At 33.7% G+C, this 20,397-nt stretch overlaps 1 protein-coding gene across 1 annotated transcript in view; it reads left to right on the top strand.

Annotated features, from left to right (window-relative positions):
- NRIP1 (nuclear receptor interacting protein 1) overlaps positions 1-14,398 on the top strand; it is a 75,036-nt gene extending 60,638 nt beyond the window's left edge. The window contains exon 2 of the mRNA XM_015813802.1: positions 9,502-14,398. Within this exon, the coding sequence (XP_015669288.1) occupies positions 9,821-13,300 (3,480 nt within the window). The 5' untranslated portion in view covers positions 9,502-9,820 and the 3' untranslated portion in view covers positions 13,301-14,398. The remainder of the gene's footprint in view (positions 1-9,501) is intronic.
- The last annotated feature ends 5,999 nt before the right edge of the window (positions 14,399-20,397 follow it).

Raw genomic sequence — 20,397 nt, 5'->3', positions numbered from 1 at the left:
CCTTGATTCTATCCCTCTGTTAATGCAGCCCAGCACTGTGTTGGCTTTTTTGGCAGCTGCAGCACACTGCTGGCTCATATTTAAGTGATTGTCCACTAGGACTCCGAGATCCCTCTCACAGTTACTACTATTGAACAAGGTACCACCTATACTATATCTGTACATTTGGTTTTTCTTGCCTAAATGTAGAACCTTACTTTTTTCACCACTGAATTTCATTTTGTTAGATAGTGCCCAGTGTTCAAGTCTGTCCAGATCCTCCTGTATCCTAAGCCTGTCTTCTGGAGTGTTGGCTATTCCTGCCAGCTTGGTGTCGTCTGCAAATTTGATGATTTCCCCATCTATCCCCTCATCCAAATCATTGAAGATGTTGAAGAGCACTGGGCCCAGAACAGAGCCCTGGGGCACCCCACTATACACTTCCCTCCATGTAGATGCAGTTCCATTGAGGACCACACGCTGAGCACGGCCAGTCAGCCAGCTACGGATCCATCTGGTGGTGATGCTGTCTAACCTGCATTTTTCTATCTTATCAAGTAGTAGGTTGTGATCTACTTTATCAAATGCCTTACTGAAGTCCAAGTCAATTATATCCACAGCATTCCTCTGGTCCACTAATTTTGTCACTTGGTCAAAGAATGCAATAAGGTTTGTCTAGCATGATCTGTTTTTGAGGTTTGTCAAAAGTGACAAAATTAGTGGATCAGAGGAATGCTGTGGATATAATTTACTTGGACTTCAGTAAGGCATTTGATAAAGTAGATCACAACCTACTACTCGATAAGATAGAAAAATGTGGGTTAGACAGCATCACCACCAGATGGATTCGTAGTTGGCTGACTTGCCGTACTCAGCATGTGGTCCTCAATGGAACTGCATCTACATGGAGGGAAGTGTATAGTGGGGTGCTCCAGGGTCTGTTCATGTTGGCTTTTAGTAGTGATTTTGTTTGCCTCTAGGCCCTCTTAATCTTCTATAAACCCATTATTATCAGAATTGAACAAACCTGCTAATCATGAAAATATGAGGATGAGATCACTTAACATTCAGAAGCAGCTTATAGATGATCCAGAACAGAAAGAACCTTGCATCTCAAGGGATGCTCTAGAATGAGGGACACAGGTTACTGTACACCAATCTTTAATTATACACAAAAACAGTAAATAAAGTGGTTCGCTCACCTGGAGAGGATGTCGTGGGATTCCATACTGTACAAGGCATATCCAAAAGGAGGAGAAATTCAAAGAACATGAGGCAGACCCAGAAAAAGAAGGAAAGACAACATCAAAGACATTATACAACATCAATTAACAATGGTTGAGGCCTCCAGAAGAGCCAGGACATTGTATCTCCCTTGACACCCCAAGTGGTAAAAGAGGAAATAAAGAAGATGTAGAAGATAAATCTGTCCCTATACTTAAGAAAGGGAATAAGACTGATCCTGCCAACTATCAACCTATAAATCTTCTTAATATTATAAGCTAACTTTATGCAAGACATCTTCAATGGAAGCAGACTGGATGGAACAGGAAAGATTATTGATGAAGGAACAAGCTGGTTTCAGGGAAGGCCCCTCAACAAATGACTAATGTGTTATAGTTCATCTTGTTGCAAAATACATCTCTCAGACTACTATTTCACTCTACGCAGCCTTTCTTGATCTTAAGGCAGCATTTGACTCTATATCTCAAATGAAGCTAATATCACCATTGATTGCCAACTACTGCTGTATAATACTACCACTTATCACCAACTACTACTACTTATTTGTGCATTACAGAAACGAACAGAGCTCAGAGTAAATTTACCTGTCAAGGACATCTGACAGCCCCTATTCCAACTACTAAGGGAATAAAACAAGGCTACATAGTGGCACATTTTAAATTTATTTTTTATATAAATGATGTGATAAAATAGCTGGCAAGATTGAATTTTCATTCACCTAAACTAGCAAAGAGAGATATTACTATGCTGCTATATGCAGATGATGCAGTAATTCTTTAAAGGGTTCAAGAGAGCTCTGAACACTTTGTACACTGTTGTAAAGAGAACCAGTTGGAAATCAAGTACTCTAAAACTAAAATAATGGCATTTGCAAATTTCCCCAAAAAGCATACCTGGATTATTAACCACCATTCCATCAAACAGGTGCAATGCTTTCAATATCTGGGAGTAATTTTTTAGGCTAATGGACATAAAAGGGCTCGTGTCAACTGTTCTTCACAAAATATACATAGGAGCGCAACAGCTATTTTAAGATTTTATTATACTAGTGGAGGTCAATACATACCTGCAGCCATCAAACTTTTGAAGCTATGTCTGTAGCCCAGTTGCTATATGGTGCACAACTTGGTCCATCTTCCAATCTCGCACCATTAGAACTTGTCCAGTCTAAATTCGTAAGAACAATTTTTCAAGTTTCACATTGCATCTCTAATGCCTCATTATGCATGGTGGCTGGAATGGTGAGAGTGGACACCAGAATTTGGCAAGCTGTGCTATTCATATAATAGGACCGGTTAGGTATTAATTGCTCAATGTTTCCACCATTAAACTTTGATTTCAAAATTTTCTGAACTTGTTTGATATATTTAGTAAAAGTATTTTCTTTATTTTGATTCTTAATAAATCAGAAGCTTCCACAGTTCCCAAATACTTTTAACCTTCTGGTGCTACTTGCCTTATATAAAATCTTCATTGTTAACCCATATTTCATCATCTTCAATATTTTTTCCTGCCTTCATGGTTATGGTTGCACACTTGTCAGTGCCAAATCACATCCCAATATATTTACAGTGGTCTTTTGTGCTTTTAATAAGGAATCCAGCCTTTGTTTTTCCAAATAATTTTAAATCATCCACATAAAGTTACTTCTTTTTTTGATCAATTCATATGTGCAGTTTGCCTTGTTCAAAGTTGCCATTGATTGTATAAAGAACATTGGTCGTAATTATTGCTACTATTATTGTTGTTGTTATTGTTTTGGATCATCCAATTAGCATTCTCTCTGCTTCATTCTTAAATAAGCCTGCATCATTTAGTTCTTTGTTGTAGTATTTAAATTGAAACCTGTGCCACAACAAAGCACATTTTATCACATGTGGTCGTTAAAAAAAAAACCCCTAAAGCAGTGATGGCGAACCTTTTAGAGACCGAGTGCCCAAACTGCAACCCAAAACCCACTTATGTATTGTCGGGTGCCGGGTGGGTGTGGCCCATTGGGTGGGTGTGGCCCATTGGGTGGGTGTGGCCCATTGGGTGGGCGTGGCTGCAGTGGTAACGGCAGGCTGGGTGGGACTAAAAAGTTCAATCAATTCCAACTTTGCAAGATCTTTTTTTTCCCGTGAGAAATTGAAATTGACTGATTGAACCTTTTTTTTGCACACGGCGGCGGAGGCCTAAAGCGAAAAGGTTTATAAAACCCAGCTGAAGGCCTAGGACTGGGGCAACGGCGCGTGTGCCCACAGAGAGGGCTCAGAGTGCCGCCTCTGGCACCCGTGCCATAGGTTCGCCACCACTGCCCTAAAATGTACTTGAAACAAATAGGTCAATTCAGTTTTGAAATGAAACTACAAATGTTTCTATTAGGGCCAATTCCAGAGAAATACCACTATTACTATGATTCATGCTGACAGTTACAAGACATATTTGGCACAACATTAAAAAAGAAAAACTGCCAATGATACAAGACTAGGTAACCAGAACTGGAGAGTACACAGCAATTAGAAAATGACAATATATATTCAAAATAGACATCTAACCAAATTTAAGCAGGAATTTAAGTAGTATCTTGTGTACTACAAACCACACAGCAAGGTAAACAAAGGTAGACATTTGGATTATGATTCCTAGTTGATAACAGCCAAAAATAATAGATAAAAGACTTTATGTTGTTCAGTATAAAGCACAAATATTTACATTAACATTTGGGAAATAAATGCAAGGGAAGGAAGAAAGCATCACTTGCACATTTTTCTGTGGAGTTTTTTTTCACTCTAGCTTTTGTTTTTTTTACTTTGTACTCTGCACATTTGATTAATTGGTTGATTATGTGACAACTCAATGTTGTCTCTTAGTGAACATACAGATTTTCTCCATAACAAAGTGAACTGGACTTTTAGTTCTTTCAATAGTGCATTTAAAGTTACTGTAACTGAGTCGATTCACCTTCCTGCTGGTTATCCTCTTCTCTTTCCTTCTTCTTTCTTATCATTAGGGTCTTCTCCATAAAGATAATTCTTTATATAATGTATCTAAAGTAGGACAGTTTGAGTCTATTCATTTGTGCCTCAAGTGAGAACTCTGGATTGATTTGTTTGATGATTTATTTGTTTGTTTTTCTTGGCTTTCCATAGTATTCTTAGGAGTGTTCTCCAAGACCAAAATTCAAAAGCAGCAATATTCTTCCTATCCTGCTTTTGCAAAGTCCAATAATTGTATGTTTAATCTTCTAAAAATCTAAACATGTATGGGAAACCCCCTATCTGAATAAAAATGAAAATTATTATGCTGTTTAGATTTCAAACAAGTGTTGCTTAAAAAACATGTCACTAACAAATTATTTCTCTTTTCAAAATGTACATGTTGTCCAATAAAAGAAAAGAATGTATGTGTCTGCTATATAAAGAGAGCAGGTGAGGATTTCCATTAAATTCGAATTTTCACAGCTTCTTTAATAATTAGGAAAAGAAAAGTGAAGTATGGAGTAGTCAATTGTAAAATTGGGACGCTGCTAAAAGGTTTTCATGATGATGTAGCTGTTACTTTGATCATTGCTGTAGATTTATTATATGTTAAATAATCAACTTTGGTGCTGCAAGAAAAATATAAATATATAAAGAAAATTAAAGGTTAGTTTTATGGTTATTAAATTATTTTCATAGTTACTAAATAGATTTCATAATTGAATTTATGTGACCACCTATTTCATGTGCATGACTAAGCAGTTTTCAATAGTTTATACATTTGTTCTAAGTTTGCTTGTTTTTTTCAGTAGTACATAGAAACATTGTGAAATAAAAATATATTTTTCACATTTCATTTTAAAGCTGTGGACTATTCAGTTTTGATTTAGTATAAGTATTAATGATTAACCTTTAGTATGCATTATATAAATTTATAGATGTAAAGAACAGTCTGCACCAAATAAATGCTAAAATTATTGATGGGGGGGAAATAATTAAATGATCTTTAAGATGGCTTGTAAAATGCACGAATCCTATAATACTTTATTTTCTTCAAGATAAATAAATTTTAAAATTAAATCAAGAAAGCAAAACCATATTAATTTACATATAGAAAACAGTTTTTTAAAAAGCTGCATTAGCTTTTACAAGCTGTCCATTTCAGATTAATATATGCACATAGATCAAATAAGGAGTAATATTCATTAGTCTCTCCATTACATCAATAAAGAAATTATTCATAATTAGAGAGTGAATACATGATAAATTCCAGATTGTCTTTCTATTATAAAAGGATAGCCATTTTTGCTATTTCCATATTTGATGATGTGACCAGGTTGTTGTATTACAATTCAAGAGTTATATCGCATCTTTAAACCATTTTCTAAAGGCAAAGCCAATATGTGATGTTTCATTAATCAACTAGGTAGCATCAGTGCTAGTGAGTGTAAATCCGTTGTACTGTTGCTTCCTGCTTGATTGACTTGTGTTATTCTCTGTTTATCTGCTGGAGGGAATGTGTTCTGGTCTTTTTGTTTCCTTTTAAGCTTTTGTTGTTTGTTTTGAACCGTATGTAAATATGTTTTATTTTTCTATGTGTCTGTTGATAGCTAATTTTCTGAATGCCAAGCTTTCAGGAATTCCCTAACATTTTTAAATTTTGCTTGGTAAGATACTCACTGTTTCCCAATTGAAATTGTGTTTTAGTCATGTGTTCTGAAATTAAGGCTTTCATTGTGTCTTCTGACCCCTAGCTGTTGTTCACAAATGTGCTCTGCTAGTCTTCTGCCTGCCTGTCTTTCACAGTGCTTGTTATGGGCCTTATACTATAGATAACTCCTATGTTTTCCTATGGACTACTAGGGCTTTTGGTTTATTTAAGATGTTTTGGAGGAGTTTATTTGAGTTGATTGCTACAGTGATGTTGTGTGGTTGCAATAGTCTGTTGTTGTTTCTGAGATATTTTTGATATATGGTCATGTTCTCCTTTTCATAGTTTGTATTGCTTGTGATGTAATGGGTATGCATTTTGTTGGAAAATGATGTATGGGCGGTTTGTTTCCCTTTTCTGGTGTTCCAAGTTGCTGCAGTGTGTTTGTGCTCAATCAAAGCATTATCTGTTGCATCCAATAAGATTCTTGAACTAAGAATCTTCTTAAGACAATAATTATATTTAATATTCTTTAAGACACGTGGTATGAACTCAATCCAAATTAATACTGCACCTTAATAATATATTTTAAATTTTAAATGCTATAAATTTGTAATAATTTGTAATAATCCAGGACAAATTTCTGGTTCAGTTAGTAACTCACAGCTGCTAAAAATCAGGATAAGATTGCTTTATTATATTTGTATACACTTTCATTTCGTTTTGGGTTGTCCAAATAGTAATAAATCAAAATCTCAAACTTGATTGCCCATTAGTTGATGATCTAAAGTACTGCATTCCTATTAGGTCATGAATTTTACCATAAAACATCCCCCCACTAGGATTCAAAGTTTCTTATAATGTGTAAGATTATCATGTAAATAAGTGTCAGAATTACATTTCCTTCCCCAAACCTTTCAAATAAATACAATAACATTATGACTAAACAACTAAAAAAAGAGAAATGTAATTCAAAATGGTAAAACTAAAAATGAGGAATGTTGTAATTTCCACGATCAATTTACTAATAATTAAAATAAAATTAAGGTGCTTATCTTTCCCATTAAAAACTTTTTAATAACTTGTTCAAGTTTCTAGAATATAAACAATATTTTATATTATTTAATATTTAAATCTAGATTTATATATAGATATATCTAGAGATCAAAACAGGCTGACAGTTGAAAACAAGAAAAAATTATAGTATAAAAATAATCCTCTAATTAATGAACCTTGGGTGCAGAATATCTAGTCATAATGACTTTTAAAGAAGCCTAGTAAAATTGAGAACACCCATCTTTATTAAACTATCCAGCTGAATACTGAGCATTTGCCTTTTTTTAAGGAAACATAGATAATTTCAAAATCTAAATATAGATAAAAGGGCTCATTCAGATTTAGACCACTTAAGATCGCTAAAGACTACTATTAAGCTCTGAGTAAATTGATACTTAAAAAAAATAGTATAGTAATTAAGAATCATTTTCAACGTTAGTCTCTTTTCCTCAGTTTTAAGTTAGGTATTGCTTAAGTGTTCTTCAGTCGCTAAGTTGTATCCAGCTCTTCATTACTCCATGGTATGTAATATGCCAGGCTCTCTTGTCATCCACTGACTGACCAAAAGTGCTTAAATGTTTAAGTAGGCTCATTCTAATTATATATTCTTTCAATTCTGATTGCTTGCTAAAGTTTGTATCTATCCTGTACTAAAAAACACAGTTTTTAAGAGGAAGTAAGCTACCGGTAAATGTGCCTGATTATTATTACGCTCCACGTAAATATAATTTATCTGGTTTTGTTTGAACCATTTATTATGCTATTACATTTATTATACTATTATATGTATAATAGTATGCTATTATATTTAAGAATGGATTTTATTGTAGCTAATACTGATAAGATTATAGTATGTTTCATCTATAATGGATTAGATATACCTTCTGTTGGCATTACATATATGTAAACAATTGTGAATATAATTTTAATACAATAATTAATGAATAGAACATTTCATGTCAGATCTGGAGTTTTCTTTGTAGTCATTTAGGTTAAGGTTAGGATTTTACTATTTTTTGAAACTGGTTTTCCTACAATTAGTAAAGTGAGGAGCTATGATGAGAGTACAGATTTGTGTTTCTTCCTGAGGAAAGAAAATTCTTAATATGGAGAACTTATCAAAAAAATCTCTTATCATTTTTACAGATTTCTTGTGTTTGGGTTTTTTTTCCTTCTAATATTTTTTTTAAATTAGGCACATTAATGATTTCCTCTAAAGTGCCTAGTGTTTGGAAGACCAATCAATGCTTCATCCAATTATCTAATTTATTTCCCCATGGATCACCAGGAGTGAATAATAGTTAACTTTCTTCGAGTACCTTAAAAAGTTTAAATGTCTCTCATTCCTCATGAATTACCTCACCTCAGCATCTACAGGTAGTCCTTCACTTATGACTACAATTGAGACTTGATTTCCAGGTATAAGTTATTAGGTTGTAAATTAAGGCACCCACATGAATGGACCTGAGTTTACATTTTTTGTGGTGGTCTTTAAGCAAATCACTGAAAACGTTATGCAAATCCATGGTCATTAAATGAATATTACAGTTGTAATTGCAAACACATTTTTACAAATGGCTTTTTTTGCTGGAAATTGGCAAAAAATGTCAGAAACAACAAAAATGTTGCAAAGTGCAGTCATGTGACTGCAGAACCCTGCAACCAGTCATAAAGGTGAGCTGGTTGGCAAGCACCCAAAATACAGTCAGATTACCATGTGATGGGAGAGCACAACATTTTATGATGGCCAGAAGTGCTTTACAAGCCATAAAGAACTGAGGAAGCATCACACTGGAGGTGGTTGAGAAATTAAATTAATCCCATCTCCCCTCCCGCTCATCCTCCTTCCCCACCTTTTAGTTAAAGTTGATAATTTGTTTTTATAGTATTTTATTGTTATTGTATACAGGTTTTTCTGTTGTGTTATTCTTTTTAATATTCTAAGCTGACCAAAGTTACCACATGATGAGCAGCAAATTTTTTTTAATAAATAATAATAACTTTTCTGAGACCATCATAATTTTGAATGGTCTTAAGCAACCAGCCATAAGTTGATACTATCTGTACTATCTGACTATTATGCATACTACTTCATATGTTATTTCTCTTTCGCCAAATGTGAAAGTTTACTTTGTATATAACTACTGCTATATCTACTTCTACCATGTGTTATTTATGACTTATTTATGATGATAATTGTGGAATAATCATCCATTAAAAAATAAACCCATACCTTTCTTTGAACTTCATAGAGTTATTATTAAAACCTATTAATCCAAAAACTGGAAACATTACCATTTCTAAACTAGTGTAAATGGTCAGTCTACAACTTTTCTAAATTTCTCATCAATCTAATAGAAATCCTGATCAAGATTTTTTAAAGAGTATTGATCTGTTTATTAGGACTGTGGAACGACTCATAAATTGCCCACACAACTGCATTCCAAAGCTATTGCAGCTTCCAGTGCTCTTCAAAATCAAGTGAAGGGGAATAAAATTATATAGGAAGGTTTCGCTGAAGTTGTATATAGAATCTTGAAATATACCTGTTTGTATGTAATGTAATTTATTTTCTGATTTGGCTTGATTTTATTTCTTTTTATTTTACAGGAATCAAGTCTTCGTAATATGATGAAAGAAGATGGAAAACATTATTGTCAATTCCTAAAAAATATTTTTAACCTGGCACCATATTTTAAATAGTCCCTTGACTTCATAAATTGTGTATATTAAAACAGAGAAAAATGGAACACTGCATCTTCTACAAATACTTAATGGAAAGATCTGGAAAAGACTATTGCATCTATCTTGCATCAGATTTGGGGGGAAAAGTATACATTTATTTGCTGAGCTAAATTTCAGTTCACATATAATACAGTAGATCCTAAGTGGAATAAAAAGAGAGCTTTTGTGGATACTTGTGTTGAACATGACTCATGGAGAAGATCTTGTCTCTGAGATGCACCAAGATTCCATTGTTCTAACTTACTTAGAGGGATTACTAATGCATCAGACAGCCGGAGGTTCGGGTTCTGTGGTTGACAAAAAGCCTACTAGTAATGCTGAAGATCAGAATTTCAGCGTTTCTGGAAATGCATCTCCCAGCTGTCAGAGAGATGGTGTTCCTAACACACATACATATAGAAGTTCTGGAATGTTGCATCATAAAAAGGCAAGATTGCTACAGTCTTCTGAAGACTGGAATGCTGAAAACAAAGGGCGATTATCTGATTCTCTTGTGGATATAAATGAGAAAAAAGAAGCATTGTTGGCTGGCATGGTTGAAAATGTGCCTAAAAGCAAGCAAGATAGCACGTTGCTGGCTTCCTTACTACAGTCATTTAGCTCTAGGTTGCAGAGTGTTGCTTTGTCGCAACAAATTAAGCAGAGCCTTAAAGAGCAAGGGTATTCGCTCAGCAATGATTCCTCGCAGGTAGAGAAAGACTTGAGGTGCTATGGTGTTGCATCCAGTCACTTGAAAACTTTGCTAAAGAAAAACAAATTGAAAGATGAGAAACTGGAGACTGGTCTGCCAGAGCTAACAACAAATCTAGTTCAAGATCGGTTTAAAGAATCTACACATTCAGGACAGAGTGGTTCAAAAGCGATGAATGAATCACTTTCTTGTGCTGCAAGATTACAAGCTGTTGCAAACATGGTAGAAAAAAGATCTAGTCCTGCTGCATCCCCTAAACCAAGTGTTGCCTGTAGCCAACTTGCTTTGCTTCTTTCAAGTGAAGCACACTTGCAGCAGTATTCCAGGGAACATGCTCTAAAAGCACAAAATGCTAATCAAATCGCAAGTGAGAGACTTTCTGCTATGGCAAGATTAAAAGAAACTGCTCCAAAAGATGTTAGTCATTTTAAACTATCAAAAGGAATGGAAAGCCATTTGAATGGTCAGGCAAGATGTTCAAACAAAACAATAAACAATAAAAGCAATATCACAAATTTTCAGAGACATATGGGCATAATTCATTCATCTCCGAAAATTATAAACTACAAAACATCAGAAAAAAGTCATATGAAACCACCTACTAACAGTAGTTTACTTTTGCACCTCCTGAAAAATCATAGTACTACTAAGCAGACCAAGCGATATGAACAAAATGACAGGTCCAGTATTTTTGAGGAAAGCAGTACACCAACCACTGTTGATGAATATTCTGACAACAACCCAAGTTTTACAGAAGATGATAGTAGTGATGATGAAAGTTCCCATTCAAATTGTCTTCCTATAGATTTGTCTTTCAAACAAAAAACAAATACTCAAGATTCAGGGCAGCTAGAAAATTTAACTCAATCCTTGTTTCATAATTGGGAATCTAAAGTCCCATGTCTGGAAAACATAGAAGAAAAGGATACTTCTAAAAATACAAAATTGAATCCACATCAAAAAGTAACTTTACTGCAGTTACTACTCGGCCATAAGGAAGAAGAAAATACACCCAAAGTTAAAGAAACCGAAGGAACATTAGTTCCAGCTGATGTGGCGAAATTTAATTTTTCAATGTGTAACAGAACTCCTATTATTGACTCTTCTAATACTAATCGAATAATTCCAGTACATACTCCTCCTTTGCAAACTTCTGCAAAAGCAGATTCACCTATCAACCTTTCACACAATTCTCCTTTAATGGTAAAATGTAATTCACCGCCATATACCTGCATCATACAGCCTGAAAGACTAACTAATTCAGCTTCTAAACACTTGATAGATCTTACTATTCACAAAGAACTTCATGGAAGTAAACAGAATAAAAAAGAAACTTTACAAACACCTTCATCTTTCAGTGCAAGTAAACTATTGCAAAACTTAGCTCAATGTGGGATGCAGTCTTCCATGTCAGTGGATAACCAAAGACAAGCAAGCAAACAACTGATGACTCCTAACACTGAGAAACCAGTAGGATTGATAGATGGACTAAATACTTCCCTGCTTCATAATGCATCATGTACACTTGAAAAAAACAGAATGCTCACTAATCAGTTTCTCCCAGGAGAACAAAAACTTCCCGGTTCAGAAATCCAAAATCTGCTAGAACGACGCACTGTGCTTCAGTTACTTCTGGGAACCTCCAACAAAAATATGAATGAAACAAAGGAAAAAATATTTTTAAAAGACGAGAGTTTACAAGATCCAACAGAAAAAGTTTTGAATGAACAAATACTAACTGTAAAAATAAAAGCCGAGCCTTCTGAGGAAGAATCCAGTGCCCTTCAGAATTCAAATGCTCAACAAATAATTGAAAATGTTCATAAAAAAATTCCAGAAATGACTCATTCATTAGAGAGAAATATAGCTATTTCTCCAGCATCAGAAGAATTTCAGTCCCAGTCTCTTACATCTCAAGACTTTTCCTTTTCAAAGAATGGACTTCTAAGTCGATTGCTGAGACAGAGTCAAGATGGTTGCTCTGCAGATATCCTGGACAGGAGAAATCATGAACAGAGTTTTGTGGAATCAAAAAGTCACAGTATGCTCCCCAAAAAGAGAAAATTGCATTCTGATTCTTTAGAAGGTCCTTTAAAAATACTAAAAAGTAATAAAGGTAGAATATCTGATGTCATGAACAATCATAAGTCTAGTGCAGATGCTTTGTATGGGAGCTGTCTTAACCAAAAAGAATCTAAGTTCATCAAAACTGATTTTGAAATAAAATATTCTTCAGGTTATGGGTCAAATAATGAAAGTGAAAACAGAAGTTGGTCTAGAGAAAGTAAAGGATTTAATGTGCTAAAACAACTGCTTCTATCAGAAAATTGTGAAAAAGATATGTCTCAGCTTAGAAATAATTTATCAGTAACAGATGGCAAAAAGAAAGGAAGCAAACATAACCTAACAAATAATGACAAACCTGAATTCAATGTTTCTCCTGTGCATACCTTCATGGGGAACCCCGGGCAACCAAGCAATTTCTTGGACTACCAAACATTTCAATATTCAGTTGCTATGAAGAGTCCTGCCAGTTCTCCCTTCACTGAACATTTGGGAGGCACAGTATCATCAAAACCAGAATGTGACCAGTTTAGCATTTGCCATGTACCTAATGAAAGGGGACCTCTAAAATGGGTCATCACTGATTCTGACAAAAATGACCTTGAGAGAGACTCCCCAAGACTGACCCAAACTAATCCAATATTGTATTACATGTTACAAAAGGGAGGAAACCCTATTAATATTCAGGAAACCCATAGCAAAGATGCTTGGAGAGATAAATCATTTATAGAAAATTCATCTTCTGTCACAATGAAGAAAGAGTTGTCTCCTGTCACAGAATGTAAAACATTTCCTAATAGAAGAAATATATACAGTAGCCATTCAAATAATAAGGTGTCCATTCAACACAATGGAGAAATATATGGACACTTAGAAAAGGTATTAACAATAAAAAAAGAACCCGAATAAGTTAAAATCTTACAAAGTGTTTACAATCAGGTTTAAATATTTTCGTTGAATAAAATAATGTAAATCTAGCATGATTTGAGAAGAGCATGGTATAGCTATGGTTTTATTTGATGAAATTTTTTTGCTGATATTTAAAATGCATACAGCTTTAGTTCTTTATTTTTGCTTTACTGGAAATTTATCACAATACATGTCATCATGACTTGTTAATTATATAAATGTCCATGAGTAATTTGCAGCTGGATTGTACTCAGTGAGTAACTGCTATTACTGTCCTTGCACATAAGTATGTGCTTATGTAAACCCATAATATTTTCCTTACATGTTTCAAAACCATGAAAGTGATAAATCACAGACATTTTAAAAAGCTGTATGTGATTTGTACACATAGCAAACAAAAGAAATCACATGAGCAGATTTTTTTACATATACTTGGACGAATGTAGGAATAACTAGAGACAAAAGCAACTGTAGTAAGATATGTAAAACAGGATCTTTTTTGGAGATACTGGTATTACTCATGTAATGCAGTATGGTTTAAATATAAGGTGGAAGTGCATTGTTCAACATATATATTTTCTCTCACAACTGGGCTACTATCATCTTACATTGTCTGCTCATTTATAAAATGTGAAGAATATTTTTATATATATAAATGGATCATCATCCAAGCCAAGTCATTTATTTGTTGGTTTTGTAATACTTATCAGTGTTAACTAGAGAATTGTACACAATGAAATTTCTAGTGCTTCCAAATAGCTTGTAATTTGTATTTGCATAATCTGACAAAACCACAAGAAATACTGTCTTTTCTTTAGTTGCCTCTTTCCTAGACACTCAGCTGAAATAAATTAAAATCTAGGTTGTGACTTTAAAAAATAATGAAGCTGAATCATAAATTACTGGCAGTAAAAGATAAATCTCTTTCATTACTATTAATTGTTTTTTATTTACATTTATTCAAATTTTCCAGAGAAATTAACATATGAATAAAGTTGAAAGATTCCAGACTCATGCTTAAAAAAAGAAAAAAAAAATCATGATAGTCAATCTATCATTGTGATCTATTTTTCATGAATTCATATATATAAAAGATTTATATAGCTAAGATGAAAGATACATAAATTGTCAAATGATCTAAACCAGCTCATGGTCATTTTTCAACTTTTTCTATCCAGCAATAAGAAAGGAATTGTAAATTGGAGAGATAAACTGATTTTCACATTTAAATGCCTTAAAATAAACTCTAAATTTGAATATAGAACTGGAAAATATGTAAGGTAAATAAACTAAGCATCCAGTAGTGTGAAAGATGTTATTTTATTGATTCATGGAATTCCAGATACCTAGAGGGGAAAGTGGCAAGAAACATCATTAATAAATTTATCTTCAAAATTGTTGGTTTAATTTATTTCATTAGATATGAAATGCATATTAAACAGATTACAAAGTTAAAAAAAAAATAACTTAAATTTCGATTAGTTCCAGTAAAATGGTGCATTGTTTAAAATTCTATATAATTATAATTTTGAAGTACCAAAGCTACTGGTACTTTTATATATAATTTTCTGCATTTCAAAGACATTACTTGGTAACATCTTTTATTATGATTAAATCCAGATCAATTCAATTCTTCCATGGATTTGGTAAAATTGCATCTTGACAAAAAGCCAAGCCTAGTGCAGCTCATTTCAGCAGGTTTAGTTATGTTGAAAATATGTGTGTAATAGTTATTGGTGACAGATTAAACTTTTATATAAACATATATATCATTGGATATATAACATTTTATCTAAATAAAATGAAAGGTTATGCTGAAAGTAAATGAGAAGGCAACTCTAATTGAAAATCCGGAAATTTATTTCCACAATAACTAATATGCCATCAGATGAATTATGAATAAAATGTAAATAGCGTAACATCGTCCAGTTAATGTTTCCCAGAAATGACCATTATTTCTTTCAGAAGTTAGCATAATATCCAGGTGCCATCAGTGACTTTATTCTCATAATTTTACCTAACCCTCATTACAACCCATTACATGACCCATAGCAGTAGCAGCAAATTACTTGCTTCTTGCTTCAAATCTTAAGTGTAATATTGAAGTTCAAGTCCTATGCTCATTATAGGTGCAAAAAAACCCAATGAAATTAAATTGAACTTTTTTTTTAGTTGCATGAGTGTAAAACATGGACAATGTGTTTGTTTTTAAATGGAACATACACATTGTGCCTTGGAAGTTCTGCTGAATTATTCCAGGTGGCTGTGATTCACCAGAACTGAAGCTCAGGATATTTTGGTTTTTGTAGATTTCATCAAAACTGAAATCTGGAAGTCTCTTACAAGAGGAATAGTGCAAAGCTACGTACTGTGCCTTGTTCTTTTCTCCTTTATCTTTTACATAGCCTTCTACATCAGGTCATTTACCAATCTTCCCTTTACTAACTTTTCTCTACTTCTCACTATGCTATGCTTGAAGGCAAGTACATCAGCAGCAATCAAACTAGTGAAAGAATGATCTGGGAAGATTCAAGGGGTGGGTGGGTATACTCAAGGATATTAGTCTATGGAGATTCTCAGTCATCATGGTTGTCCCAAAGGTGCTTTTTCAAAAGACAACAGGACTTTGTTTTTCTTGAAGATGTTTCGTTGAAGACTAAGGTTTATTGGATGAGAAGCTTTGTCAAAAAAAACCAAAGTCCAGTTGCCTTTTGAAAAGGTACCTTTGGGTCAAGGTTATTGGCAACAGCTGTGCCCCTGCCTACCTGTTCTGTATTCCAATCCCTTTTTCTTCTAACTATTCTCCTCAACTTAAATGTCTTTTGTTTTTGCCCATTGTCTCTTCCATCCCACTTTCAACAACACATACTTTGGCCTAGGTGGCACATAAGGAACAAAAAATGAATTTTCTGTGCATGGAATAGTTCATGCATAGAATTATTTGCAAGTTTCAATAGACCTGTATTAATGCACTATTATGGTGCAATCTTATAATGTATTCTCAAATATAACTTCTTTTGAGTTCCAAAGATTTTATTCACATAGTTGTGAATCAGTTTTTTATGTGTTTCTTTGCCTTACAGCATTTAGAATCAGCCATTTTAATATAGAATCTCACTTTTCAACTATTAAGTTATATTTGAGATCATATTTAATGGGCTTGACTGGTTTATTGTGTCTCAAACAAATTGGCATGAAAATCTGGCTAAAACTTTTTGCGTAACTTTTAATAATACCGTTTAGTTGCTTTACTCTTCTTGCCACTTCAGCACCCACCCACACATGCATTATTTTGATAATAATCATTATTTAGCATTGCATTTTAGTATTTTATATTAGAAATTTCTAAATATCTATAAAATTAGAAATATTTCAAACTGTAAACCTTAAATACCACCTTTAATGTCTCAACTCAAACATTTATTTCCTTCACACAGCAAAACTTAGAATTGCAGTTAAAATTAAAGTATATAAATCACATACCTGAACTTGATTCATGTAATGCAGTTAAGTATAAGTTAAGTATTTAGATGCTAAATGAAGAGAAAGGTTTGATTTGAAGAAAAGGCAAATATTCCTGCAAGTGCTTTAGTTTCAGCTTGACCTCAGGGCTGAGAGCTAAAAAAACAAAGCAGTCAATTGTCTTTAAAAGTTATTTTAGGAACTAGGAATTATCCACTCCTTCTGTTTCCCTCTTTATTTTTATTTCTTCTTTTGATCCTATCTGAATCTCTAATCCTGCCTAAATTCAGTTACAAAAGCATAAAATATATACAATAATAATAATAAAGTATATTAATCTTAATCTTCCATCATATGAAAACAATCATAAATTGAGATCTACCCAACGTTTGGCATTCTGTTTTACTAAGAAAAATGTTTTATTTTCCACACTTGGCTGTGACCCCATGAATATAATAGGGCTTACTTCCAAGTGACTATTCACAATCATGGGTTGCACAACTGAATCACATACATGCCTACCTGCAAATAAAAACTACTCAGATTTTGGACAAGTGCAACACCTCCATTTATTCACTTGTTTTTTTAGGTTTTCCAAGTGAGCCTGAAAAGAGATGTACTTCTTTAAGAAATCTGAGTTTCAATGCAATACCATTTTTTTTTCAGGACGAGACTGGTCTAATAAATAGCAGAAATCTACTGTAATTTCTAAGATCAGAAATACTTGATTTTTGGGGTGTGCTCAGTCACCTTTAATTATTTTTCTGTAACAAGAAATATGTAATTTTTTTTGTTAATATTTCATTTTCCCCTGGACCATCACTAATGAGAGCAAAATATTACCAGTTAATTCTCTGCTGCATCTTAGTTGAATAAACTGGCAAGTTATATTTTATATCTATATATATATGTATACATATGTAAATATGTAGACTTCTTAACATGTTTAATTTTTTTTCTAAAAACTGATGTAAATAGTGGTTTCTTTAAAATACATATTTTGTATTATATCAAATGCAAAGAAATTAACATTTTAATCATTTTGTTCTGTATATTCCATGTATTAATAAATGTAAATATTATTGCATAGGTTTAACATTTTGCATGTATGTATACAGTGCAAGTCTGGAGGAATGTATAGAAAATGTTTTATTTAAAATTGTAATTATTGCTGCATGATAAATGCATGGGGGATCCTGTGCATCTCTGCAATGACAAAAATTGTCAAAACCAGATTATCCAACATCACTGTATTCTGTTTCTGAACATGACTTTGCTATGGTATTTCAGCTTTGTGAAAGAATGTGCTTCAAATGAAAGAGCCTGGGGAAAAAGAACTACCTTCTTTTAAACAAAAATATCCTATCCTTGCCCCCAATCACAAATATTGTTAAGTTTTTAATTTACAGTTAAAGCCACTGAATTTTTTTTTGCAGTATTTTCAGATAATGTAACCTTGTTTTGCATTGAAATACATACAAATTATGGGATTTATACGGCCTTTTTTGTTGTGAAGTTTTCACTGATTAAAAAAATAAAAATTCTCATTTTATTAAGACATGACTTATTCATGTAATGTCGCAAAACTGTACATATTGCAGTGTGAAGTTTTTTAAATTCTTTCAGTGTTTACTTCCTGCAGAAAATTTGAATAAATGAAAAAGTGCATTGAATTTGTAGTCTTAATCTATTGATTGCATTGTTTTGTTTGCAACCAAACAATAATTCTTAATTTACCATAATCTCCCCTCTTGTAGACTTCATCCATAAATCCCATATAGAGGAAAACATAAAACCGTTCTTAATATTTTTCTGAATTAGAGCAGACAAATTTCTTCAATTTACATGGAATTTATCAAGTATATTTGTTTACTTAACACTAAGATTTTTTAATCAATTAGTTAATTTTCCATTTACCGTAAGAACATTGGTCCCAGGAAACTGAATTAGTATTATAATACTTTGGGACTAATAAACACCAAGCTTTCTAGTTCGTACTCCGTTGGAAATACCTAGCAACTTGTTCCTATTTATTTTATCTCCATCTTTATGTCCATGCTTTCTTTGGGTTGCCATGCCCTCCTTTTGTCAGTTGTTTTACCTAGGTCCATTTGAACATGGTTCCCTTATTGAAAGGATTGAAGTACTGTAGGAGTTGAGAGCTCTGCCTTCTCCCCATTATCCATGACTATCCTACCATCTTTTAACAGCCAGCCAGCCCTTTTTTTTCTAGAATCTGCTTTGTTCTTTTTCTACTTTAGCTTTCCTAATTTGCTTTCTGCAGATGTTAGCTACTTTCTGGTAAAGCTCCTAATCGTTGCAAATTACCTCCATCATCTATTTCATATACACATATTTTTAATGCAAAACTCGGCCCAAAACTCCCTATGCATTCACAACAATTTCCCAAAAATGTCTTTTTCTTTTTTTTAATGGTATATAATTGTACTTTAAGTATCTTTGTTTTGAGAAGTTTCTAATTCTTCTATTTTCACTTTGGTCTGATTATTTTGTACATGAGATCCTGGATAGTAATTCTCTAAAGTTCTGGAAGTGAGCTCTTCTAAAATGCAGTGTGCCTATATGGCGATACTTTGATGCTCTCTCTTAATGCACTGCACATTTATCTAAGGACACAGAAATCATTGAGGCATATAACTTCAGCTATTCCCTAAACAGGAAAAAGGAGTTCATTACTGGCGGCTTCCACATATTCTGATTTTTTTTCTCTCTCAGTCCCATTCTTTGAACATCAAGCTATTTTATGGATAGTTTTCTATGACACACTTACCTTCTGTTTGGATTACTGCAACGGGATCTGCATGGGGCTGTCCTTGAAGACCAATTAGACACTGCAGCTGGATCAGAATGGAGTGGCATTTACAGTTTTGGCTACCCCATAGTTCACCCAAGCAATAACACTGCTGCATGAGCTGCAGTGGCTCTTAGTTGCTTTTGGGATACAATTCGGAGCTGGCTATCATCTTTAAAGCACTACATGGCACAGGGCCAGTTTACTTGCAACATGACTCCTTGAGGGTATCTCCCTGTCACTCTTAGTTTACATTAGGTGGGCTCATTCCAGGTTCCCACTTTAAAGGTTGCCATCTGATAGGACCTTGGACATGCACCTTTTCAGTGACCACTGCAGCACTTTGGAACAGCCTCCTGCCTAAGGTTGCAAGGATCCCTTCCACAATTTTATTTATTGTCCTGTCTCATAGACTTTTGATCAGAATTCAGCCAAAAACTGAATGCCAAAGTCACTTAATGTTTCTTTGTAATGTAGTCCTTTGTATTTTTTTTTTATTCCCTCTTGCTACCTTTTCCTCTGTAAAGGGAATAACAATCTCCTTCCCTTTATCAGGCCTTAATCTGCCCTCACATGCATTAAACAATTTGCACAATTGGTCGCATTTGTTTATGCTGCCATTGGGACTTTGTGAACCTCATTTTGCTAAATGCCCAAATTTACTACCAATCCTACCTAGTCAAAAACAATACTGTTAGGGTTGCTACTGGGATTGGTGCTACAGCTGAGATCTACTGCACTCCAAACTTTCAACTGTTGGTGCTCTGGCTTAACTTTCTGCTTTAATCTTTCTGGTTCTTTCTTCCTATCTCAGATCATTCAG

Source organism: Protobothrops mucrosquamatus, unplaced genomic scaffold (genome assembly GCF_001527695.2).
Source record: "Protobothrops mucrosquamatus isolate PMUCROS unplaced genomic scaffold, P.Mucros_1.0 scaffold196, whole genome shotgun sequence".
Taxonomy (NCBI): Eukaryota; Metazoa; Chordata; class Lepidosauria; order Squamata; family Viperidae; genus Protobothrops; species Protobothrops mucrosquamatus.
Note: the sequence above shows the minus strand (reverse complement) of the source record. Positions and strands in the feature narration are given on the sequence as shown.